The 26,682-nt window shown below is 44.4% G+C and overlaps 1 protein-coding gene across 1 annotated transcript in view; it reads right to left on the reverse strand.

Annotated features, from left to right (window-relative positions):
• Positions 1-2,703: 2,703 nt before the first annotated feature.
• LOC134944693 (plasma membrane ascorbate-dependent reductase CYBRD1) overlaps positions 2,704-26,682 on the reverse strand; it is a 46,326-nt gene continuing 22,347 nt past the window's right edge. The window contains exons 2-4 of the mRNA XM_063933478.1: positions 16,477-16,685; positions 7,055-7,209; positions 2,704-3,246 (exon numbers count right to left, since the gene is read on the reverse strand). Coding sequence (XP_063789548.1) covers positions 2,967-3,246; positions 7,055-7,209; positions 16,477-16,685 — 644 coding nt within the window. The 3' untranslated portion in view covers positions 2,704-2,966. The remainder of the gene's footprint in view (positions 3,247-7,054; positions 7,210-16,476; positions 16,686-26,682) is intronic.

A 26,682-nucleotide genomic window follows, 5' to 3' on the forward strand; every position in this document is an offset into this window, starting at 1 on the left:
CGTCTGTGACTATATACTCACGCTAGTATCAGCCCTTCACCTGGTGTACAACTGCTTCTGTGACTATATACTCACGCTAGTATCAGCCCTTCTCCTGGTGTACAGCTGCGTCTGTGACTATATACTCACGCTAGTATCAGCCCTTCCCCTGGTGTACAGCTGCTTCTGTGACTATATACTTACGCTAGTATCAGCCCTTCCCCTGATGTACAGCTGCTTTTGTGACTATATACTCACGCTAGTGTCAGCCCTTCCCCTGGTGTACAGCTGCGTCTGTGACTATATACTCACGCTAGTATCAGCCCTTCCCCTGGTGTACAGCTGCTTCTGTGACTATATACTTACGCTAGTATCAGCCCTTCCCCTGGTGTACAGCTGCTTTTGTGACTATATACTCACGCTAGTGTCAGCCCTTCCCCTGGTGTACAGCTGCGTCTGTGACTATATACTCACGCTAGTATCAGCCCTTCCCCTGGTGTACAGCTGCTTCTGTGACTATATACTTACGCTAGTATCAGCCCTTCCCCTGGTGTACAGCTGCTTTTGTGACTATATACTCACGCTAGTGTCAGCCCTTCCCCTGGTGTACAGCTGCGTCTGTGACTATATACTCACGCTAGTACCAGCTCTTCCCCAGGTGTACAGCTGCGTCTGTGACTATATATTCACACTAGTATCAGCCCTTCTCCTGGTGTACAGGTGTGTCTGTGACTATATACTCACACTAGTATCAGCCCTTCCTCTGCTGTACAGCTGCGTCTGTGACTATATACTCACGCTAGTATCAGCCCTTCCTCTGCTGTACAGCTGCGTCTGTGACTATATACGTACGCTAGTATCAGCTCTTTCCCAGGTGTACAGCTGCGTCTGTGACTATATACTCACACTAGTATCTCAGCCCCTCCACTGGTGTACAAGCTGCGTCTGTGACTATATACTCACGCTAGTATCTCAGCCCCTCCACTGGTGTATAAGCTGTGTCTGTGACTATATACTCACGCTAGTATCTCAGCCCCTCCACTGGTGTATAAGCTGCGTCTGTGACTATATACTCACGCTAGTATCTCAGCCCCTCCACTGGTGTATAAGCTGCGTCTGTGACTATATACTCACGCTAGTATCTCAGCCCCTCCACTGGTGTATAAGCTGTGTCTGTGACTATATACTCACGCTAGTATCTCAGCCCCTCCACTGGTGTATAAGCTGTGTCTGACTGTGCAGGGGCTGAGACGCCCATATTGAGAGTCTTTAGATGCAGTAATACTGCTTGGTGCCCCTGTAGAAGTTAACATCAATGGCACCATCAGGACCTGCACTAGCCCTATGTGACACAGATACAGTCCTATAGACGGAGGTTACATTTCTCCTTACATTACCTCCAATGTAAATGAATTCTTCCTATGACTTGTGCTGCCAGGATAACTATAATCTGTCCTGGATGTGTAAACAGGAGCTGTCTATCTGTTAAGTAGACGGTGTCTATAGACAAAAAGCAATGTAGGTGAAAGTCATCAGCTACGATAATACGGGCAGAGAAAACACTGACCCATGCTTCCATATAACTGAGGTTCTCAAAGACGCTCCTCAAGGCACCTCAACGATCCAGGTTTTAAGTATATCCATGCTTGGCCAAAGGTGACTTAATTAGTACAGCAGTCAATTTGATTTAACCATCTGTGCTGAGCCTTAGATATACTTAAAGCCTGGACCACTGGGGTGCCTTGAGGACGGCGTTTGAGATCCTCTGCCATATAACATTAGTAAAAATACTGCACAACACTTGTGTATGTGTCTTATTGCTGTCTAATAAAACCATTTGGCTCTAATGTCTGGTACTAAGGGGGAGCTTTATCAAATTCCTCAGTCATTATAATGAGGACATTTGGAGATGTTGCCCATAGAAATGAATCAAATTCTAGTTATTTCATAGGATGTACTAGATAAATGATAGTTAGAAGAATCTGATTGGTTGCTATGGGCAACATCTCCACTTGTTATCTTTATAAACTTTGATAAACCTCCCCTTGGGTATCAAAGCGTAAAAGCATATTTTCTTGTTGTCCAAGCCCCTTCCGGCACTGAGTGCGTCTCCTTCTCCATAGAGAGTATTGTACTGACTACAATTCACCACCACTCAGGATAAGAATACCCCATATATAATCTTCCTCCCACCAAGTTAACACTTCTCCAGCTTAGTTTAACTATTTTTCTTAGTTCATGCTATGCTAAGTGCAGATGTCTAAGCCTGGGCCTACTGTGGCTAATGGTAACTTCAGATGTGTATGACAGTCTCACTAGTAACAACTGTGGAATACATCTGAGCAATCCTGGTGCATTACCTATTCCTTTCATGCAGCAGCTCAGTGCTGCCCTGTATCATCTCCACGCCTGAACATGTGATGTCATGACATCAGCTGAGGAAGTAGAGAATTGCCCAGAATCCTACAGGCACTGCAGACAGCACTACAGGATGCAGGATGCTGTCCCAGTCCACCTCTAGTTACAGCACTGGTCTTCATGGAGTCAGGGGAGATCACTGGCATCTCTGGCATTCAGAGAGTCACCAAGTATGGTACACATGCTTAAGTGTATAACTATAAATGTATACATGTTTTTAATTATTTCAGATAATGTTAGATGTGGTGTCATTATATATCATAATGGTGATAGTACTATGAAGAAACCAGAAAATGATGGTAGCCGTTGTATGACAAAAAGTACTATATTAAATGAATTCCAGTACTGTTTAAGATTACTCCAGCAGAAATGTTCATGTATAGAAAAATAAATCTCAGATCTTATACAACGTTCATTGTGTTATCAAAAGAAACATAGTTTTCCTTCCCCACCAGAAATAAAGTAATTAAAGCATACTTTTTATGCAGAAAAATGTTTGTGTGAACACTGATATTAAGACAGCATAATCCAAATGAAGAGTATGCCGTTATACAGTCCTCATCATGTTCTCACATGGTTGATCTTTGTCCCGCCTCATCCAAATTTAAGTTCCGTTTTCTGGCTGTTTCACTATTTAATTCCATGTCAGACTTCTCCGTGTTGCTGTACTCACTTGCAGCACCGACTTCAGCGCCTTCAGGAGAACTTTTATTGATGCCCTCAGGAGGGCGCTTCCAGGCTGGTCGAGTAGCTATCCAAAAGACCAGTCCGCCAAAAACCACAATAAGGAGCCCCAGAGTGTTGACAAAGATGGCAGGTGGTGGTAAACTACTGTAGGATGGGGATTTCCTTAGATGGGAGAAATGTGGGATTGATTAGATAAAGAAGTTTAAATTGCATGTGAAAAATCACTGCCATTAAAACTGAACTATTCTATAGAACTCTTTCCCATCTAGAAAAATTGTAGGTCTCAAGAGGAATAAAAGGTTGTGATGTGTGAGACATCTTGGCCTCTTTGTAACTGGAGCGGATATGGGGGGGTCATTCCGACACGTTCACATGCTACGGTTCATCGCTGCGGTGCGAACAGGTTGGAACTGCGCATGCGCGGCGCCCGCAATGCGCACGCGCGTCATTGCCCAGCGACAGCCGTCGCTGGGCAATGACCAGAAGAAAGTGATCGCTAGCGCGATCGCAAGAACATTGACAGCGGGGAGGCGTTCCGGGGAGGATAGTCACTGTTTTCCGGACGTGGAGATCCGAACGCAGGCGTGTCCCTTCATCGCTGGATCCATCGCACAAGTAACTGCAGGGCTGGTCTTGTTCTGCACAAAACATTTTTAGCATAGCAGGGCTACACAAGCGATCGCAGCCCTGCTATGCTAAAATACACTCCCCCATAGGCAGCATCTAGTTGATCACACGGGCAGCAAAAAGTTGCTACGTGCGATCAACTCGGAATGACCCCCATGGATGGAGATATTCAGGGGTACATTTACTAAGATGGGAGTTCTATTTAAGATGGGATGTTGCCTATAGCAACCAATCAGATTCTACTTGACATTTATCTAGCACCTTCTAGATTAGAAGATAATACCTGGAATCTTATTGCTTGCTTTGGACAACAGACCATCCTTAATAGAACTCCCATCTTAGTAAATTTACCCCTCACTGTCAACGTACTTCAATCTATGTGTCTGATTTCAGGGATTGCTGAAGTCTAAACATCAGTTAAGTATACCCTCATAGTCTTTATCTTATATATATATATATATATATATATATATATATGAAACACAACAGTATCTTTATCTTGCGCCAAGTTCAAAGCAGCACAACGGGAGAGGTCCCTGTTGGAGGACCTCAATAGCATACAGAATAAAAAACAGTTTCCCAAGTGCGCTCAATAAGACTGTATCTACAATGATTCTTCCAGTGTCGTTTCCATAAGTCAGAATTGAATACTGGAGAAGATTTGTATCTGGGAACCTGTAACGGACACCCCTCACCAAGATGGTCACCCAAACAAGAGGCCCAAGGCCAATTAGTAAAAAATTGTTTTAATATAACACATGTTAGAACAAATACAGTTTTCACATAAAATTCCTCATATAGTGTTTACAAAGATGTATTTAAAATGATGACAATAAAGGATAACCAGTATGTTCGTTGTGTGGTCTTTAACTCTAGATACTCCCTCACCTTTTTCAAGGTGCGAGCTTAAGAGGGAGTATCTTCACAAACTATGCTGGAAACTCCTGACTGGCAAATCCAACGCGTTTTGTCTTATCGACTTCATCAGGGGTAACTTGTTTGGGATGAATAAAAAGAATGAATTTAGTTTAGAAGGACTGATGTCCAAAATTTGAATAGCAAAGAATATAAATGGTATGAGAATTTAGAAAAAAGGTACCTACCAAATATATAAAACCGGCTTATTTGCCATTAATAGATTTGTGTGTGGAGAATCACAACCTAAAATTGTGAATGAAAAACACATTAATAAATGTGTTTTATAACTACTCAAGAAATTTCTAATAAACATGTCAGGGCATACCTTGGGTATAGTGATAAAAAAGGATTCTCTTAAGTTCATTCCTGATAGGAGCTTTCTTGGTGGTTCCTTTTAGGAATCCTAATGGTCCTAGATATAAAATTCTGCCTTAAAGATAATTATTCGAGACTCCTTTGTGGAGCTCCTTATAGGGACTATTGATTGAGGTTCCCTTTAAAAATACTGGCAGTCAGATTTTGACGCACTGCCTGAATAAGATATCCAGATCTTACAATCAGGACTATTTCTGATTCAGGTATTAGCCCGTATATAAAATACTTCTAGGAAAAAAATACTTCCAAAAGTATAGAGCTGCCACTTCCATTCACAGCCAGAATCTCTCAGGATCCATTCTGTGAGTTTTACTGAAGAGGTTTTCATTGCGTTGTGATTGTCAAGTCAGCTTTATACTTTTTCTCATACCATTTATATTCTTTGCTATTCAAATTTTGGACATCAGTCCTTCTAAACTAAATTCATTCTTTTTATTCATCCCCAAACAAGTTACCCCGATGAAGTCGATAAGACGAAACGCGTTGGGTTTGTCAGTCAGGAGTTTCCAGCATAGTTTGTGAATGTACTCCTTCTTAAGCTCGCACTTTGAAAAAGGTGAGGGAGTATCTAGAGTTAAAGACCACACAACGAACATACTGGTTATCCTTTATTGTCATCATTTTAAATACATCTTTGTAAACACTATATGAGGAATTTTATGTGAAAACTGTATTTGTTCTAACATGTGTTATTTAAACAATTTTTTACTAATTGGCCTTGGGCCTCTTGTTTGGGTGACCATCTTGGTGAGGGGTGTCCGTTATAGGTTCCAGATACAAATCTTCTCCAGTATTCAATTCTGACTTATGGAAACAACACTGGAAGAATCATTGTAGATACAGTCTTATTGAGTGCACTTGGGAAACTGTTTTTTATTTATTTATATATATATATATATATATATAGAGGCACAGCACTCCAAGGCGACTTAAAACATAACACAGACGGCAGAGCTTCAGCCTGAGGACAATGTGAATTACATTGAAACGTTGCTGAAGCTCTGCCGTCTGTGTTATGTTTTAAGTCGCCTTGGAGTGCTGTGCCTCTATCTACCTGTGTTCTACATCCATTGCACGGGCACCCGGCGCACTATTGGAGTCTGCTGATGGGAGAGCCGGTACTCTCTACTTGTATGTATATATATATATATATATATATATACACACACATACATCTGTTACACATTGTTTAATATCTATTATTTATCAATAAACTGCTGTTCGCTTATATTGCATTATAACAACATTTTGCAGTGTCCTTTAATTGATTACTCTATATTTTCATGACCAGAATGTATAAACGCAATATTGACATTCTTAAAAAATTTTTAACATGCAGAATTTCCCTGCTTCCCTGGTGTATTGCCGATCACAGATGGCATCCGAACAACATTTTGATCGGCAGAACGGAGCAAGTCAGGGAATCAGTACCCTGATGTATGGCATAAGTTAAACGTGTGGTGATGTGCCACCATCAATCAAGTAACATATATATATATATATATATATATATATCAAACGTTTTCGGAGCCTCAGCTCCGTCCTCAGGACAGTATAAATTCTACAGCCTGAGGACGGAGCTGCGGCTCCGAAAACGTTTGCTATATTTCAATACATGAAGTTTTGCATTAATACAGTCTCCGAGTGCCTGCGTTGTTGGAGTGGATGTCTATATTTCACGTGGGGCGCCTGAGCAGATGGAGTGATTTCTTTGAGTACTAGCAGACTGTCGACAAGCATATATATATATATATATATATATATATTTACTTATTTTAACATAATACCTTTTTTTGGATTGTCATATGGCTTTATGGTAGTTTGGAGACAAAAAAAAGCAGACTATGGGGACAGTTCAACTACCCAATGTTATTGCCGTTTAAATTATTGTCACTTTCAAAATTTGGGTAGACTCGCTGTAATTTCCACAATGCCCGCATCTCGTGTTACATAAGGCTCATTATCGAAATATTTATATAATATGTAAATTATCATCTATATAATTTATATAATCAATAGTGTTGTTATACTTGTATATCACCAAACTTACAGTGAGAAAATTAGCTTTTCGGTGATTCCCATAAGAGCTGTTGCTATTACTCCACCAAACAGAAGTAGTCCAGAGTAGACGTGAACTGGCATTAGAGCCGCTCGTATGGAAATGGGGGTGATCGGAATCAAATAGACAATCATACTAACAACAACCTGAAAAATAAAAGTATGACTTCATGAAGGTTTTCATTTCATGCATGCAGGTAATAAAATTAATACATTAACTTAATGAGCTTGTATGGACCATCTTCTGCTTCACTTTTCTACTGTGTGACAATGTAATTATAATAAGGATAAGAATGTGCATAAATTTAGATTAGCCAGGTATGCTTTGATCATCTCAATGTTCAATTTATTATGGTGACACAAACTTGTATGGCTAGAAAACTATCCCAATGTCAGATAATGGTCTAGCATGTCCATAAATGTGGTTATAAGTTGACAATGTGCACAGCTTATAAAGGCTTATTGCATTCATCTTCAAGCAGGTCCCAATGACGTCAGAAGTATTCTGCAGTCATCTTCTAACATAAGGATAGGCACCCAGCACCTCTCCAGGTGCTGTACTACATAGCCCAGCATGTCCTGCCACAGTTTTAGCACGCCCTAAAACAAAAAAAATAAGAATTTACTTACCGATAATTCTATTTCTCATAGTCCGTAGTGGATGCTGGGGACTCCGAAAGGACCATGGGGAATAGCGTCTCCGCAGGAGACTGGGCACAAAAGTAAAAGCTTTAGGACTACCTGGTGTGCACTGGCTCCTCCCCCTATGACCCTCCTCCAAGCCTCAGTTAGGATACTGTGCCCGGACGAGCGTAGACAATAAGGAAGGATTTTGAATCCCGGGTAAGACTCATACCAGCCACACCAATCACACCGTACAACTTGTGATCTGAACCCAGTTAACAGCATGATAACAGAGGAGCCTCTGAAAAGATGGCTCACAACAATAATAACCCGATTTTTGTAACAATAATTATGTACAAGTATTGCAGACAATCCGCACTTGGGATGGGCGCCCAGCATCCACTACGGACTATGAGAAATAGAATTATCGGTAAGTAAATTCTTATTTTCTCTGACGTCCTAGTGGATGCTGGGGACTCCGAAAGGACCATGGGGATTATACCAAAGCTCCCAAACGGGCGGGAGAGTGCGGATGACTCTGCAGCACCGAATGAGAGAACTCCAGGTCCTCCTCAGCCAGGGTATCAAATTTGTAGAATTTAGCAAACGTGTTTGCCCCTGACCAAGTAGCTGCTCGGCAAAGTTGTAAAGCCGAGACCCCTCGGGCAGCCGCCCAAGATGAGCCCACTTTCCTTGTGGAATGGGCTTTTACAGATTTTGGCTGTGGCAGGCCTGCCACAGAATGTGCAAGCTGAATTGTACTACAAATCCAACGAGCAATAGTCTGCTTAGAAGCAGGAGCACCCAGTTTGTTGGGTGCATACAGGATAAACAGCGAGTGAGATTTTCTGACTCCAGCCGTCCTGGAAACATATATTTTCAGGGCCCTGACTACGTCCAGTAACTTGGAATCCTCCAAGTCCCTAGTAGCCGCAGGCACCACAATAGGCTGGTTTAAGTGAAATGCTGAAACCACCTTAGGGAGAAATTGAGGACGAGTCCTCAATTCTGCCCTGTCCGCATGAAAAATTAGGTAAGGGCTTTTATAGGATAAAGCCGCCAATTCTGAAACACGCCTGGCTGAAGCCAGGGCTAACAGCATTACCACTTTCCATGTGAGATATTTTAAGTCCACAGTGGTGAGTGGTTCAAACCAATGTGATTTTAGGAACCCCAAAACTACATTGAGATCCCAAGGTGCCACTGGAGGCACAAAAGGAGGCTGTATATGCAGTACTCCCTTGACAAACGTCTGAACTTCAGGAACTGAAGCTAGTTCTTTTTGGAAGAATATTGACAGGGCCGAAATTTGAACCTTAATGGACCCTAATTTTAGGCCCATAGACAGTCCTGTTTGCAGGAAATGCAGGAAACGACCCAGTTGAAATTCCTCTGTAGGGGCCTTCCTGGCCTCACACCACGCAACATATTTACGCCAAATACGGTGATAATGTTGCACAGTTACATCCTTCCTGGCTTTGATCAGGGTAGGGATGACTTCATCCGGAATGCCTTTTTCCTTCAGGATCCGGCGTTCAACCGCCATGCCGTCAAACGCAGCCGCGGTAAGTCTTGGAACAGACATGGTCCCTGCTGGAGCAGGTCCTTTCTTAGAGGTAGAGGCCACGGGTCTTCCGTGAGCATCTCTTGAAGTTCCGGGTACCAAGTCCTTCTTGGCCAATCCGGAGCTACGAGTATAGTCCTTACTCCTCTCCTTCTTATGATTCTCAGTACCTTGGGTATGAGAGGCAGAGGAGGGAACACATACACTGACTGGTACACCCACGGTGTTACCAGAGCGTCCACAGCTATTGCCTGAGGGTCCCTTGACCTGGCGCAATATCTGTCCAGTTTTTTGTTGAGGCGTGACGCCATCATGTCCACCTTTGGTTTTTCCCAACGGTTCACAATCATGTGGAAGACTTCTGGGTGAAGTCCCCACTCCCCCGGGTGGAGGTCGTGTCTGCTGAGGAAGTCTGCTTCCCAGTTGTCCACTCCCGGAATGAACACTGCTGACAGTGCTATCACATGATTTTCCGCCCAGCGAAGAATCCTTGCAACTTCCGTCATTGCCCTCCTGCTTCTTGTGCCGCCCTGTCTGTTTACGTGGGCGACTGCCGTGATGTTGTCCGACTGGATCAACACTGGCTGACCCTGAAGCAGAGGCCTTGCCTGACTTAGGGCATTGTAAATGGCCCTTAGTTCCAGGATATTTATGTGAAGTGACGTTTCCATGCTTGACCACAAGCCCTGGAAATTTCTTCCCTGTGTGACTGCTCCCCAGCCTCTCAGGCTGGCATCCGTGGTCACCAGGACCCAGTCCTGAATGCCGAATCTGCGGCCCTCTAGAAGATGAGCACTCTGTAACCACCACAGGAGAGACACCCTTGTCCTTGGAGACAGGGTTATCCGCTGATGCATTTGAAGATGCGATCCGGACCATTTGTCCAGCAGATCCCACTGAAAAGTTCTTGCGTGGAATCTGCCGAATGGAATCGCTTCGTAAGAAGCCACCATTTTTCCCAGGACCCTTGTGCATTGATGCACTGACACTTGGCCTGGTTTTAGGAGGTTCCTGACTAGGTCGGATAACTCCCTGGCTTTCTCCTCCCGGAGAAACACCTTTTTCTGTACTGTGTCCAGAATCATCCCTAGGAACAGCAGACGTGTCGTCGGAATCAGCTGCGATTTTGGAATATTTAGAATCCATCCGTGCTGTCGTAGTACTACTTGAGATAGTGCTACTCCGACCTCTAACTGTTCTCTGGACCTTGCCCTTATCAGGAGATCGTCCAAGTAAGGGATAATTAAGACGCCTTTTCTTCGAAGAAGAATCATCATTTCGGCCATTACCTTGGTAAAGACCCGGGGTGCCGTGGACAATCCAAACGGCAGCGTCTGAAACTGATAGTGACAGTTCTGTACCACAAACCTGAGGTACCCTTGGTGAGAAGGGCAAATTGGGACATGGAGGTAAGCATCCTTGATGTCCAGGGACACCATATAGTCCCCTTCTTCCAGGTTCGCTATCACTGCTCTGAGTGATTCCATCTTGAATTTGAACCTTTGTATGTAAGTGTTCAAGGATTTCAGATTTAAAATAGGTCTCACCGAGCCGTCCGGCTTCGGTACCACAAACAGCGTGGAATAATACCCCTTTCCCTGTTGTAGGAGGGGTACCTTGATTATCACCTGCTGGGAATACAGCTTGTGAATGGCTTCCAATACTGCCTCCCTGTCGGGGGGAGACGTTGGTAAAGCAGACTTCAGGAACCGGCGAGGGGGAGACGTCTCGAATTCCAATTTGTACCCCTGAGATACTACCTGCAGGATCCAGGGGTCCACTTGCGAGTGAGCCCACTGCGCGCTGAAATTCTTGAGACGGGCCCCCACCGTGCCTGAGTCCGCTTGTAAGGCCCCAGCGTCATGCTGAGGACTTGGCAGAAGCGGGGGAGGGCTTCTGTTCGTGGGAAGAGGCTGTCTGCTGCAGTCTTTTTCCCCTTCCTCTGCCCCGGGGCAGATATGAGTGGCCTTTTGCCCGCTTGCCCTTATGGGGACGAAAGGACTGAGCCTGAAAAGACGGTGTCTTTTTCTGCTGAGAGGTGACCTGGGGTAAAAAGGTGGATTTCCCAGCCGTTGCCGTGGCCACCAGGTCCGATAGACCGACCCCAAATAACTCCTCCCCTTTATACGGCAATACTTCCATATGCCGTTTGGAATCCGCATCACCTGACCACTGTCGCGTCCATAACCCTCTTCTGGCAGAAATGGACAGCGCACTTACTCTTGATGCCAGAGTGCAAATATCCCTCTGTGCATCTCGCATATATAGAAATGCATCCTTTAAATGCTCTATAGTCAATAATATATTGTCCCTGTCCAGGGTATCAATATTTTCAGTCAGGGAATCCGACCAAGCCACCCCAGCACTGCACATCCAGGCTGAGGCGATTGCTGGTCGCAGTATAATACCAGTATGTGTGTATATACTTTTTAGGATATTTTCCAGCTTCCTATCAGCTGGTTCCTTGAGGGTGGCCGTATCAGGAGACGGTAACGCCACTTGTTTTGATAAGCGTGTGAGCGCCTTATCTACCCTAGGGGGTGTTTCCCAACGCGCCCTAACCTCTGGCGGGAAAGGGTATAATGCCAATAATTTTTTAGAAATTAGCAGTTTTTTATCGGGGGAAACCCACGCTTCATCACACACCTCATTTAATTCATCTGATTCAGGAAAAACTACGGGTAGTTTTTTCACACCCCACATAATACCCTTTTTTGTGGTACTTGTAGTATCAGAAATGTTCAAAACCTCCTTCATTGCCGTGATCATGTAACGTGTGGCCCTACTGGAAAATACGTTTGTTTCCTCACCGTCGACACTGGAGTCAGTGTCTGTGTCGACCATCTGAGGTAACGGGCGCTTTAGAGCCCCTGACGGTGTTTGAGACGCCTGTACAGGTATGAACTGATTTGCCGGCTGTCTCATGTCGTCAACAGTCTTTTGTAAAGTGCTGACACTATCACGTAATTCCTTCCATAAGACCATCCAGTCAGGTGTCGACTCCCTAGGGGGTGACATCACTAATACAGGCAATTGCTCCGCCTCCACACCATTTTCCTCCTCATACATGTCGACACAACGTACCGACACATAGCACACACACAGGGAATGCTCTGATAGAGGACAGGACCCCACTAGCCCTTTGGGGAGACAGAGGGAGAGTTTGCCAGCACACACCAGAGCGCTATATATATACAGGGATAACCTTATATAAGTGTTTCTCCCTGATATAGCTGCTGTATATATTTATCTGCCAAATTAGTGCCCCCCCTCTCTTGTTTTACCCTGTTTCTGTAGTGCAGGACTGCAGGGGAGAGTCAGGGAGCTTTCCTCCAACGGAGCTGTGAGGAAAAAATGGCGCCAGTGTGCTGAGGAGATAGGCTCCGCCCCCTTCTCGGCGGCCTTTCTCCCGCTTTTTTATGGAAAAATTGGCAGGGGTTAAATGCATCCATATAGCCCAGGAGCTATATGTGATGTATTTTTTGCCATATAAGGTGTTTTTATTGCGTCTCAGGGCGCCCCCCCCCCCCAGCGCCCTGCACCCTCAGTGACCGGAGTGTGAAGTGTGCTGAGAGCAATGGCGCACAGCTGCGGTGCTGTGCGCTACCTTATTGAAGACAGGACGTCTTCTGCCGCCGATTTTCCGGACCTCTTCAGTCTTCTGGCTCTGTAAGGGGGCCGGCGGCGCGGCTCTGGGACCCATCCATGGCTGGGCCTGTGATCGTCCCTCTGGAGCTAATGTCCAGTAGCCTAAGAAGCCCAATCCACTCTGCACGCAGGTGAGTTCGCTTCTTCTCCCCTTAGTCCCTCGGTGCAGTGAGCCTGTTGCCAGCAGGTCTCACTGAAAATAAAAAACCTACTTTAAACTTTTACTCTAAGCAGCTCAGGAGAGCCCCTTAGTATGCACCCTTCTCGTTCGGGCACAAAAATCTAACTGAGGCTTGGAGGAGGGTCATAGGGGGAGGAGCCAGTGCACACCAGGTAGTCCTAAAGCTTTTACTTTTGTGCCCAGTCTCCTGCGGAGCCGCTATTCCCCATGGTCCTTTCGGAGTCCCCAGCATCCACTAGGACGTCAGAGAAAAGTGGTTAGGCATGCTGGAAGGTGTATTTCTACAGCAGCTGAAGTGCCACGTTGCCTACCAATGTTCTAACGGGTTACAATGATGAAAAAAGTGACTTGGACATTAGCAGACACTAATGTTTAGCTAGTAGCTACCAACATGCACATTCCCACCTGGATAGTCAGTACAAGTACATGTGTGTCCAAATTATTCATCAGCTTCATGACACACATATGAGAATACATTGCACCCTAGCCCATTTTAAGGGTTCATTGCTTAACATCAGTTTCCATCATACTGTATCCAGGATTGGATATTGGTAAAGCATGTTGATCATTCAGTTGTCCACATCTTTTGTGGGTTGCCAGTTTGGGTAAATTAAATAAACTGCCACAATTAGAATTTTATTTTTTGCCAACTAGCATTTTTTCTGTTTTTGTACTTTTCCAGAAGTCCATATTCTAAACAGGAATAAAAAAAAGTAGTCCTTATCCAAAAATGTATGAAAATTGGCCCACAGCATCTTACCAGTTGTCAAAGTGTCTGACAATCACCTAAATGGGGGGAGTGAAGTAGGGTGAGAGATTTTGTGAGAGTTCTCCTGGTTTTTTGAAGTGGCAATCATTTATATGGCAAAATCAACCTGGTTTTGCCATGTAAATCACTGCCACTTTAAAAAACCAGGAGAACTTTCACAAAATCTCTCACTTCCTGATTCTTACACCCTATTACATCCCCCCCCCCCCATTATGTTTAATTAAATGCAATTAATGAAACAATTGCTATCATGTATCTACTGTATATTATTCAGGATTACTAATCAAATGACCAAAAAAAAGAACTCTATACGTGTGGTGTTATAACTACTGTAAGAACCTGCTTACAGATGAATGACTTTTCACACCAGTCGGCTCAGTCTTTACTCACAAATGTTTTAACAGCAGATTTGTTTATATGAGATGGCTTTCTGACACTAGCTAAGCCCCACCAGCCCTAGCTATCAACCGGCTGCTAGTCAGCGTCAGAAGCCCCGCCTACTTATCCCACAATCCTTTCACACACTCCAGAGCAATCACACCCAGGTAGTGCAGCTGTGTGTAAAATCTTTCCTGTAGGAACAGCAGGATTCCTAACCCTGTCTGCCCTATGTCCTAGGGAGTCCTGGTCTGGATATCAGAACGTGGAAAAGAACCATCTTTGCCACACTACAAACCAATTTATAAGAGGGTTTATATCTAAATAATGAATAGTTAAGGTTTTTAGGCCCTCATTCCGAGATGATCGTAGCTGTGCTAAATTTAGCACAACTACGATCATTCACACTGACATGCGGGGGGATGCCCCCGCTGCCGGACCGCGCCCACGAAATGGCGGCCAAACGCTGCCATTCCGCCCCTCCTGCCTAGCGACTGCCTCTGCCTGTCAATCAGGCAGAGGCGATCGCAGCCCAGCTACGGCCTTTGGCCGTCTGGCATGCATAGTGGGTACCCGTTCGCTCGGCTACGATAAAAAGCAGCGAGCGAACGGGTCAGAATGACCCCCTTAGTCAGCAGAAGAATTTACCATTCCAATGCCAAAAATATGGTCATTGTAAATTTCATGACATTGGACCTAACTCAGCATGAGTTGTAGTTTTGCGAGAAATCCCGCCTTGTGCCGTATGTGTATAAATTATGCAAAGCATTGTCTCTAAGCCAGGTGGGGTTTGGTATGTGATTTAGACAATCATAATATTGACAATGACAATAGGGACACTTTTAGGTCAAACACTATATGCCAACATGATAAAAATGCAATATAAAGCATTTTAACAGTGTTGGCTTTAGAATTTAAAACATGCTGGTACAAACAACTATTTTCAAGGTATAACAGAGAATAAAAGAAAAGAACAGAACAGAACAGGGAAGAGAGAGAAGGGAAGGGAGACAACAGGGCATAAGCATGGCTAATAACAATAACATACACACACTGACCAGGGTTACACAATTATGAAAATCAGAATATTATGTAAAGTTAGTTAATCTACACATTAGAGGTGCAGGCAGTACCTACTGGGGCAATATAAGTGGTGCAGAAGTCATGTAATAGTCTACATTTAACTATCGGAGAGGAAGTGGACATCACATTATTTGCACGTTAACGTTTGGTGTTCTACCCAATAGTGTTCCCAATGTCATTATGATTGTCGAAATGGCAACTACTGTACATCCCGTCTATTGTAGAGTCTAAAATAGTGGAGGTCAGAAGTCTAAAGCCAGTAACCAGTTCAAGGGCATATATGCATTGAAAGCATCTTAATATGAACCAAGTGGAGGCAGCCATTTTGGAAAGTTAACCAATATTCACAGGAATGCAACATAACAAGTTACTAGGAGATAATTACAGAGGCATAAGGCCCTCATGCTTCAATGATGTCACCGTTTCCTAATGTAATTAAAGGCTGAATATTGATTCTGCTCACAATATCCTATCACCCAGAATAGGGAATAGGGTGACATGCTGGGTGGGAGACTCTGTCATAGTGACCATGCCTCTGGGGTATAGGTGTGGCCATACCCCAGAGGCGTGCTAGGCACTGCTTAAGTGCTAGGTCAACTTCATGCTTACAAACCCACAGTTTTTATATTGCATGCACTAGGGTGTGTTGTAGGGGAATACTTCCCAACAACTCGCAATTGGGACGGCCCCACCAAAGTCGAGATGTGGGAGGTATGCAATATGGCTACCTCCCATGGGCAGCTTAAGAGAGGAGGGGGTCTACTGCACACATGCAGGTCTCCGGGAACATGGCACCCACATCATGTTCCTGGTGATTTATCTTCTGCGCATGGACAAATCTTTGGGAAAATGGTGGATGCACCAATTTCCCAGTGATTTATGCAGCACAGACACCAGACTCTGGAAAAATAAGTATAATGTATGGGCGAAGGGTGTGACGTTTGGGCCACCACACACCATTCACTCATTATTGATGCACCCATGCTACCTCCACTACTGTATGTTCACTCTAGATTTTAACATGTGAATTCTACAGAGAATTATGCATGTTAGTCTATACCTTTCCATAACACTTGTTCTTCATGTTTATCTCTTCTAGGTATCCAATATATTATCATATTACAATAAAAATTGACCTACATCATTGAAAGGATAAAAAAAGCTCACCTGCAAAGCAAATAGGATAACGACAGTCAAACCAACCCAGCTGTGTAGACTGTACATATTGGGGATAGTTTTGGCATCATGGTATTCGAACACTGCCACCAAAGCCACTGCCACAAGAACCAAAGCTATAAGGTGCAGGCTGGCGTGTATGAATTTCATGAACTGCTTGCTGCATTTCCAGGTCCATGGCAATCTGTACACTATAATTGCTGGGAACAAAAGGGAAGGGAGGTTACAGAAAGTGATAATAATGTGAACAAAGTAAAGATGTAAACAATACTGAAAACACCATGGGGGGTATCCAATTAGCCGAGATAATGCTAAGATTATTGCACCTATTTCAGTAAGATCAGCTTATCGCAGCCTGCGCGCTCCTGTTTATTGCACCTATCCTATTCCTAATGGCGATAACGGGATTTGCGCGATCATTCTAGCCGGCAAAAGCTGAGATAGGTATAGGAGAAAGTGGGGAAATCTGCCTGTACCCCCAAAAAGCCAAACTAATATAGGAAAACATTATAGCAGTTTATTAGTAGCTATAATAAAACTATTTGGTGTAATTAAATTGGGTCAGCTGGCTGTTATAATCATTTCTAAATGTGAAAGAATGCTAGAAATCTATTTTTTCAGCAAAATAAATGCTCTCAATAAATTTAGGGTACGTAAAAATGGGTGGGAGAAATCGGTCCGTTTCCACTATATACTTTAAAAGGATCCTACAAGCAGCGGCACTCAGAAATGGTATATTAAAAAACTACAAAAAAATGTGTTTAATCCATCACATAATCCAACATTTCGGGGCCGTGACACCCCTTTGTCAAGGTGATACAGTGTACTTTATCACCTTGACAAAGGGTCGTCACGGCCCTGAAACGTTGGATTATGTGGTGTATTAAACACTGTATTTTTACATTTTTTGAATATACCGTCAAGGCCGTAACTACGTGTGTGCCAAGTGGGCTTGGCACACAGCGCAGTTGCCCTGAGGGCGCACGGCCAGCGGCATGTAATGAGTCAAATTGACTCATTACATGCCGCCTCTGCTGTGTGCGCCGCGCTGTGGCGGGAGAAGAGACCAGCGCCGGACAGCGGAGGAGGAGGAGGGAGGGGGAGCAGGGAGCCGCAGCAGCGCTATTTCATTGGTAGTAAGCGCCGCTGCAGCATCCCCCTCTCCTTCTGTTTTGGCTGCCCGGCGCTGCTGTGGATGCTGGGATGCGGTTCCTCCATCCCAGCATCCACAGCAGCGCCGGGCAGCCAATACGGAAGGAGAGGGGGATGCTGCAGCGGCGCTTACTACCAATGACATAGCGCTGCTGCGGCTCCCTGCTCCCCCTCCCTCCTTCTCACCTCACTGCCTGCACCGAGGGAGCTGCACGAGGAGCCTGACTGCCAGCAGGGAGATGGTAGGTATATGTCTCTCTCTCTCTCTCTCTCAGGGGGACACCGTCTGCCGCAATGTGTAAAAAGGGGGACTGGCTGCCGCAATGTGTAAAAAGGGGGCCTGGCTGCCGCAATGTGTAAAAAGGGGGACTGGCTGCCGCAATGTGTAAAGAGGGGGCCTGGCTGCCGCAATGTGTAAAAAGGGGGACTGGCTGCCACAATGTGTAAAAAGGGGGCCTGGCTGCGCAATGTGTAAAAAGGGGGACTGGCTGCCGCAATGTGTAAAGAGGGGGCCTGGCTGCCGCAATGTGTAAAAAGGGGGACTGGCTGCCGCATGTGTAAAAAGGGGGACTGGCTGCCGCAATGTGTAAAGAGGGGGCCTGGCTGCCGCAATGTGTAAAAAGGGGGACTGGCTGCCGCAATGTGTAAAAAGGGGGCCTGGCTGCCGCAATGTGTAAAAAGGGGGACTGGCTGCCGCAATGTGTAAAAAGGGGGACTGTCTGCTGTAATGTGTAAAAAGGGGGACGCTGTCTGCTGTAATGTATAAAAGGGGCTCTACCTGGTGTAGTGGCGCTACTGTGCAGCGTAATTTGAATAATGTAGACTACTGTGCACCGTAGTATGAATTGCTATTATTTTGTGGCCACGCCCCTTCCCCGTGAAGCGCACTGCCCCTATCTTCCATGGGGGGGGGGGGGGGGGGCGCCACTGTCATTTCTTGCACACAGAGCTAAAATGCCTAGTTACGGCACTGTATACCGTCTCTGACTGCCGCTGTTTGTAGGATCCTTTTAAAGTTATTTACTATTCCCAGAGGGCACCGTTGCATGTTGTAAACTGTACAGGGTGAGTGCCGATCCAGATATCATGTGTGTATATATATATATATATATATATATATATATATATATATATACTGATGGGTCAATGTACACAAACTTTGTTTAATACACAAAGTTATTACAAATATTGTATGACCTTCAGGCTGTGTGTATAAGGTGCATATGAAACATAAATGTATTCTGTGCTTAGACTTGGGTCCCATCGCCATGATTTCTCATTATGGTATGCAAGTATTCCAAAGTACGGAAAAATCTGATGTCCAAAATAATTCTGGTCCTAAGCATTTTGGATATGGGATAATGAACCTGTATATATATATATATATATATATGATAGAAAACACAAATCCTGAGCGCGCTCTGTTGGATGTACAGATATAGCGGAAGTCCTTCCAAGTAGGTGTATCTTGTACTATGGATAATTGGATTTCTCGGGTTCCTGCAGTGGATAACCCCTCACCAGAAAATCACCCAAACAAATGGCCCAAGGCCAATTAGAATTAAAATATTTAATGCAAAAAAGAATTCATAAAAGTCTTTGGCGTGAAAATTTTACAACAGGTTATACATGGATTTTGATAACTCTGACAACAGAAGCATCCAGTAAGTAGATGTAAAAACTCCCTCACCTTAGCAAGGTGTGCGCTTGGCGAAGGGAGTAATTTTCTTAACTGGAATACTGACTAATGACTGATAAATCCAACGCGTTTCGTCAGTTTGACTTCATCAGGGGTAACAGAAATATATTTTTTTGTATTGGAGCACCTATACACTGTGTAATTCTGCATACAGAGTATTATGATCAACCTTTAGATAATTAAACTCATTGCATAAAAAAGGGGTAATGTTCCTTTAAAAATTGACTTCATGGTCAGACTTTACTATGTCCGCCTGAACATATAGAGTAGTTTGGTACACTCGGTTAAAATACCTATATTTTTTTTAAAAGTGCAATAGTGTATTTTGTAGGAAAGTCTGTGCAGCACCTTCCAACATATATACACACACATATACACTGCTCAAAAAAATAAAGGGAACACTAAAATAACACATCCTAGATCTGAATGAGGCCACACACACTACTGAGCCTCATTTTGACTTGTTTTAAGGACATTACATCAAAGTTGGATCAGCCTGTAGTGTGTTTTCCACTTTAATTTTGAGGGTGACTCCAAATCCAGACCTCCATGGGTTAATAAAGTTGATTTCCATTGTTAATTTTTGTGTTATTTTGTTGTCAGCACATTCAACTATGTAAAGAACAAAGTATTTAATAAGAATATTTCATTCATTCAGATCTAGGATGTGTTATTTTAGTGTTCCCTTTATTTTTTTGAGCAGTGTATATATATATATATATATATATATATATATATACATACATATATATTATATATACCAAGACCAATACTTCAGACTGCCATCTGTAATGAGATGCGCTCCAGCGGCCTGGCGTGCATTCCACCAGAGCAGGTACACACATGGATTAGGATATAGAATCAGTGACCATGTAGGTTGATATCTGTTTAAGTCTTCTATCAATGATAAATTTTTGTATGTGATTGGCTAATCTGCCGGGTTGAATCATTCTGTCTATCATAGTAAGCAGTTGGATTGGATTGGTTGATTGATCAGAGGGTGTGACTATTTCTGGTATTTATAGTTCCACACTGGCAGGCAACAGAAGGGGAGATGGCAGCCTGAAGTATTGATCTTGAAAAAGGTCTGCTAAGGACCGAAACGTTGACTCTGACCCTATGATGTGAGGTTGGATTAAAAAATCTTTTTTCACTTTGCGCAAGACTGGTGAGTGCTTTCCTCTAAGTATATATTATTATTGGAACCCCGCCTAGAGTGGTAAAAGTCTGTGGATACAAGCACCCTAGTAGCTGTGGACTTGCTGTAAACTTGCTGTGAGTGCAACTTTCTATAGTGAATATACAGTATATATATATATATATATATATATATATAAAATGTTAAATGTTAAGCTTTCTGCAAAACCACATATATGAAATGGAAACCTCCTTTAACCACTTAACTGACATTTTTATTTAACCTCAAAATAGTTAATAAAAAAGTTTTTATTTAATATAGTTTAACAAGTATTTTTTAAATATTGAAATATTATATTGTGTAGAACGGATCTCCTTGTCAAAACTGCGGGACACAGTGAGGCGGCACGGTCGCATGTGATCTGACCATGCCAGTTAAGTGGTAGAAGAACTGCCTTTGGCTAAAGAATGCAACACAAGTAAAACAGCTAATGGTTTATAGTGTCAGACAGTTTACATGTGTTTGACATGCATAAAAAATGTGTGCAAAGACTGTTAAATAGTTTTAATGCTGTTGGAAATGTATTTAAAAGGAATTCAAAAGAACAAGTATACAGCTATAATTAATTAATGCATTATTTTGCCACAAACTTTCTTGTACAATATGTACTTCTGTTGGAGTGTTTTGTAACATTTTGTTAAACAAATGCTTAGGGGGTATTCAATTAGCTCCGGTAATCTCGGAGCTATTGAATTTGCCCTCCTTCCTATTCAGTTGATGCCGGTTTTCGACATTTTTTGGGGGGACATTTTCATCAAAGCCTTCTCACCTTTTTTTTTTTTTGCGAAAAATGACTCAAAATCAGTCCGTTTTCGCCAATGCAGGTGAGAAAACATGTGGATTTGCCAATCCACATGTTTTTCACACCTGCTAAATTTTTAGCGGCCCTGCTATTGAATAGGCCAAATCCCCATTTGCGCTAAAAATAGCGAAAAGTAAATTTTTATTCGCCTAGGTGGAAAAAAAATGGACCTAATTTAATAACCCCATATCAGTTGTTTAACAATGTAAACATCACAAGACAGTGGTACACAATATTTATGCAGATAATTCTGCGCAAACTACTTTATTCCGTCATAACTTTTTTGTTGTGCCTCTGTAATGTGAAATCACATTTCTTGATTCTCAGAATTACTGGTCCTCCAAAAATATAACATGAATAAATTAATAGAATTAAATATTGACTGGATTGTTAGGGACAACCTAATCCATTTTAATTGTGTTAATTGAAATTATTTATTGATCAGCTGATCTGTTTTATCCACTCTTCAGTACAGAACCCTAAGGGGAAATTATCAAAAGTAATTTAATAACCTATTTTCTACATTATGGGGTATATTCAATTGACGTCGAAAGCTGCTGTCTGTCGAAAAGACGTCAGTTTTCGACTTTTCTTAGGTCGGAAAGGGGTTCCAACCCATTCAATATTTTCGACAAGTTGAGGTATTCAACTTGTCGAAAAGCACGTGGATCAGCGGAATAGCTGCTGATCCACGTGCTTTGGCCCCCTTTTCGACCATCTCAGTCCAACATAAAAAAATGTTGGAATGAGATGTGGGACCCAGAGGAGGAGAAGGGTGGGGGGGGGGGGGGGGGGGAGCCGCGGGCATACAGGGGAGAGAAGCGCTACCGCACAGCGCTGCAGCAGGATGTGTCACAGCCGCGCCGCTCCAACCCTGGATCCAACCCTAATTGAATATACCCCTATGTCTCACATAACAATCCTTTTATCCAAAGCAGCTGTGTGGCCTAAGTGTTGCAGGGCATTTAATAAGTAGGGATGCATAATTGACTAAGGGTGTGGCCTAAAGTTTTCTCATTTTCAATTAAAGAATAATGGAAAGTATACAAATATAGAGTATCACGCAAGGTTTCTATCAGAAAACAGATACAATGGACTCACATGCGTGACTCACATCTACAGGGTTTTAATAGTACCTTCTTTAATACCTCTTTATCATGGAGCCTAACACTGTTAAAGACAAAACTTTGGTAAAATGATCACTGCTCAATGTACCCAAATTACACCCACTGAGTCCAAGTTCTGCCAAAAAGTCCTGTCAAAATTGGGACAATCAATAGTCAAAGTCATTCTTTAATTAAAATACATTGCCGCCCTCCGCCGCGATGCTAATAGCGGGAGGCGGTCAAGATCCCACTGGACGGGATCCCGGCGGTAGAAATACCGACGCCGGAATCCCGACCAGCACAATCCCGACATTCTCCCTCCGTGGGTGTCCACGACACCCATAGAGGGAGAATATAATAGTGTGCCGAGCGTAGCAAGGCACCGTGCCCGCAGCGTGGCGAGCGAAGCGAGCCCGTAAGGGGCCGCGTTACGCTCGCCACCCCTGTCGGGATTGTGTGGTCGGGATTCCAGCGGGATTGTGTGGTCGGGATTCCAGCGTCGGTATTTCGACCGCCGGGATCCCGTCCAGCGGGATTTAGTACTGATCCCCTAATAGCATATGTACTTACTAACATATGCAATTAATATCGCAATGCGGTGACAGAGACCCCCGCGATACCTGTGAGAAGGATTGCAGGGGGTTTCTGTGGGGTCCGTCACCTCCCAGACCCGGGAGGTGATGTTTGCTAGGAGTCATCCTCCTCACCCCTGCAGCCGGAAGCAGAAATGGCTGTGCAGCGGGGCAGAAGGTGCTGGGGATCGAGGAGCGGCACCTGGACGCAGGTGAGGAGGGGTTGGCGGGTGCGGCGTTCGGCAGCGGCGGGTGCAAAAAAAGCCCATAGGCTTCTATAGGGTATCACCATCAAAAGATGGCGAAACCCTTGCCGGCCGGGTCTTCGTACATATGAAAATGCAATAAAACCCCTGAAAACGGGGGTTTTACCGCATTTTCCCTTTAGTACATCCCACCCCCAATGATCAATGCCACACAAATGAATAGGTATCAAAATAAAAAGATAGAGGCCAGGAGAAAGAATCTAAGAAATACACAGTAGATCAAATTCAATAAGGTTTGTATCTGTAAAATCATAAAATATATCTACTTACAATTGTACTAAATCAATCCGATCTTGGAAACTTAAGGTGTGTACACATGGTGAGATTCGGGCTAACCCCGATTCTCACTATGCGATAGGGACTAGGTCGGTATTGCAAGCACATAATGACTGTGCTTGCGATACTGACTATGGAGGTCATTCCGAGTTGTTCGCTCGCAAGGCGATTTTAGCAGAGTTGCTCACGCTAAGCCGCCGCCTACTGGGAGTGAATCTTAGCTTCTTAAAATTGCGAACGAAAGATTCGCAATATTGCGATTACAAACTTCTTAGCAGTTTCAGAGTAGCTTCAGACTTACTCTGCCTGTGCGATCAGTTCAGTGCTTGTCGTTCCTGGTTTGACGTCACAAACACACCCAGCGTTCGCCTAGACACTCCTCCGTTTCTCCAGCCACTCCCGCGTTTTTCCCAGAAACGGTAGCGTTTTTCCCCACACGCCCATAAAACGGCCAGTTTCCGCCCAGAAACACCCATTTCCTGTCAATCACACTACGATCGCCTGAGCGAAGAAAAAGCCGTGAGTAAAAATACTAACTTCATAGCACATTTACTTGGCGCAGTCGCAGTGCGGACATTGCGCATGCGCACTAAGCTGAAAATCGCTGCGATGCGATGAAATTTACCGAGCAAACAACTCGGAATGAGGGCCAATGTGCGATTTTGGCTAAGTGTCAATTTTGACTATCTTTTCTACGAGATAGTCAAAATTGACTTGCCTGCACAGTCTATCTAGGCTTGCGATGCCGACCGCGTGGGACTTTCACCTTGCGATCTGCACTAACTTTTCTTACGATTTTGACTATATAGTCAAAATCGTAAGAAAAAATCTCACCGTGTGTACACACCATTAGACAGTGCACTCACCTCTTTAGGTAACTTGTTCCCTTTTCCCACAAGTGTAAGTACAAAAGGAGATTTATGGTAGACTTACCATTGTTAAATCTCTTTCTGCGAGATACACTGGATTCCCCAGGGAATAACATCGGGGGTGTAGAGTTGGATCTTGATCTGAGGCACCAACAGGCTAAAGCTTTGACTGTTCCTAGGATGCCCCACACCGCCTCCTCTATAGCCCCGCCTCCAGGCACTGGAGCTCAGTTTCGTTAACCAGTCCAATGCAGTAGCAGGTAAGAGAAACGGTAGATGTGATAGGCCCTACACACTGGCCGATTTTTGGAAAGATATGAACGATCTCGTTCATAAATGAACGAGAACTCGTTCATATCTTTCAGTGTGGAGGCTCCAGCGATGAACGATGCGCGTCCCCGCGCTCGTTCATCGCTGGTCTCCCGTCGGCTGTGCATGCAGGCCAATATGGACGATCTCGTCCATATTTGCCTGCACTTCAATGCAGCCGCGTGACGGGGGGAGTGAAGAAACTTCACTCCCCCCGTCACTGCCCCCCCCGCCGCCGGGTCGCTCGTCGGCCGTATCCGCCGTCGGGCAGCTCTGCGGCGGATCGGCTAGTGTATAGGGCCCCTTAGTCACATAGAACCACATTCTCACAACAGGAGAAGGGACTAGCGGATAATGCCATACAAACCCAAAGAAGCTAAGTGCGTCAGGGTGTGCGCCCTGTGGAATCCAGTGTACATCGCAGAAAGAGATTTAACAATGGTAAGTCTACCATAAATCTCCTTTTTATGCAGCGGGGTACACTGGTATTCCACAGGGAATAACATGTCCTAAAGCAGTTCCTCATAGGTGGGGACGCACTGTAGCGGGCACAAGAACCCGGTGTCCAAAGGAAGCATCCTGGGAGGCGGAAGTATCAAAGGCATAGAACCTAATGAACGTGTTCACTGAGGACCACGTAGCCACCTTGCACAATTGTTCTGCGGACGGGCCACGGCGGGCCGCCCAAGAAGGTCCAACTGACCGAGTAGAATGGGCCTTGATAGCAGCAGGAGCTGGGAGACCAGCCTGCGCATAAGCTTGTGCAATCACCATTCTAATCCATCTGGCCACGGTTTGCTTATTCGCAGGCCAGCCACGTTTGTGAAAACCAAAAAGTACAAAAAGTGAATCTGACCTCCTGATACAGGCAGTCCTTTTCACAAAAATACGGAGAGCCCGTACCACACCCAAAGATCGCTCTTTGGAGGACAAACCAGAAGAGATGAAGGCCGGAACCACAATCTCCTGGTTAAGGTGAAAACATGATACCACCAAATAACCTGGACGAGTTCGAAGAACTGCCCGGTCACGGTGAAAAAGCAGAAAGGGTGGACGACAGGACAAAGCGCCTAAGTCCGACACCCTTCTAGCAGAGGCAATAGCCAACAGAAAAACGACCTTAAGCGTAAGGCATTTAAGGTCCACAGACTCAAGAGGTTCAAATGGAGACTCTTGTAGGGTATTCAGAATAACAGACAGATCCCATGGAGCCACAGGAGGGACATAGGGAGGCTGAATCCGTAAAACACCCTGAGTGAAAGTGTGAACGTCAGGAAGAGACGCAATTTTTCTCTGAGACCACACCGACAAGGCAGATATATGGACCTTGAGGGAGGCCAGATGAAGGCCCAAGTCTAGGCCTTGTTGTAAGAAAGCCAAAAGCCTTGAAGTTCTGAAAGTATATGCATCATAATTCTTAGCAGCACAGCAGGTGAAGTTAGAATTCCAGACCCTGTAATAAATCTGAGTCGAAGCTGGTTTACGGGCTTTCAACATAGTTTGAATGACCGCCTCAGAGAATCCTTTTGCTCTCAAGAGTGATGCTTCAAGAGCCACGCCGTCAAAGCCGGTCTGGCCAGGTCCGAGTAGACACAAGGGCCCTGAACGAGGAGGTCTGGGCGTTGAGGAAGTAGAAGAGGACGTTCTATCGAGAGACCATGCAGGTCTGAGAACCAATGCCGTCTGAGTCACGCTGGAGCGACTAGTAGTAGTATTCCTCCTTCTTGCTTGAACTTCCATATTACACTGGGCAGGAGTGACACCAAAAGGGAACATGTATGGCAGCCGAAAGTTCCATGGAAATGCCAGTACATCCATGAACGCCGCTTGAGGATCCCTTGTCCTTGCTCTAAAGACCGGAACCTTGTGATTGTGTCGAGAAGCCATCAGGTCTAGATCTGGTAGGCCCCACCAGGAGTTGAAAGACTTCTGGATGAAGACTCCACTC

The sequence above is a fragment of the Pseudophryne corroboree genome, chromosome 7, assembly GCF_028390025.1.
Source record: "Pseudophryne corroboree isolate aPseCor3 chromosome 7, aPseCor3.hap2, whole genome shotgun sequence".
Lineage (NCBI taxonomy): Eukaryota > Metazoa > Chordata > Amphibia > Anura > Myobatrachidae > Pseudophryne > Pseudophryne corroboree.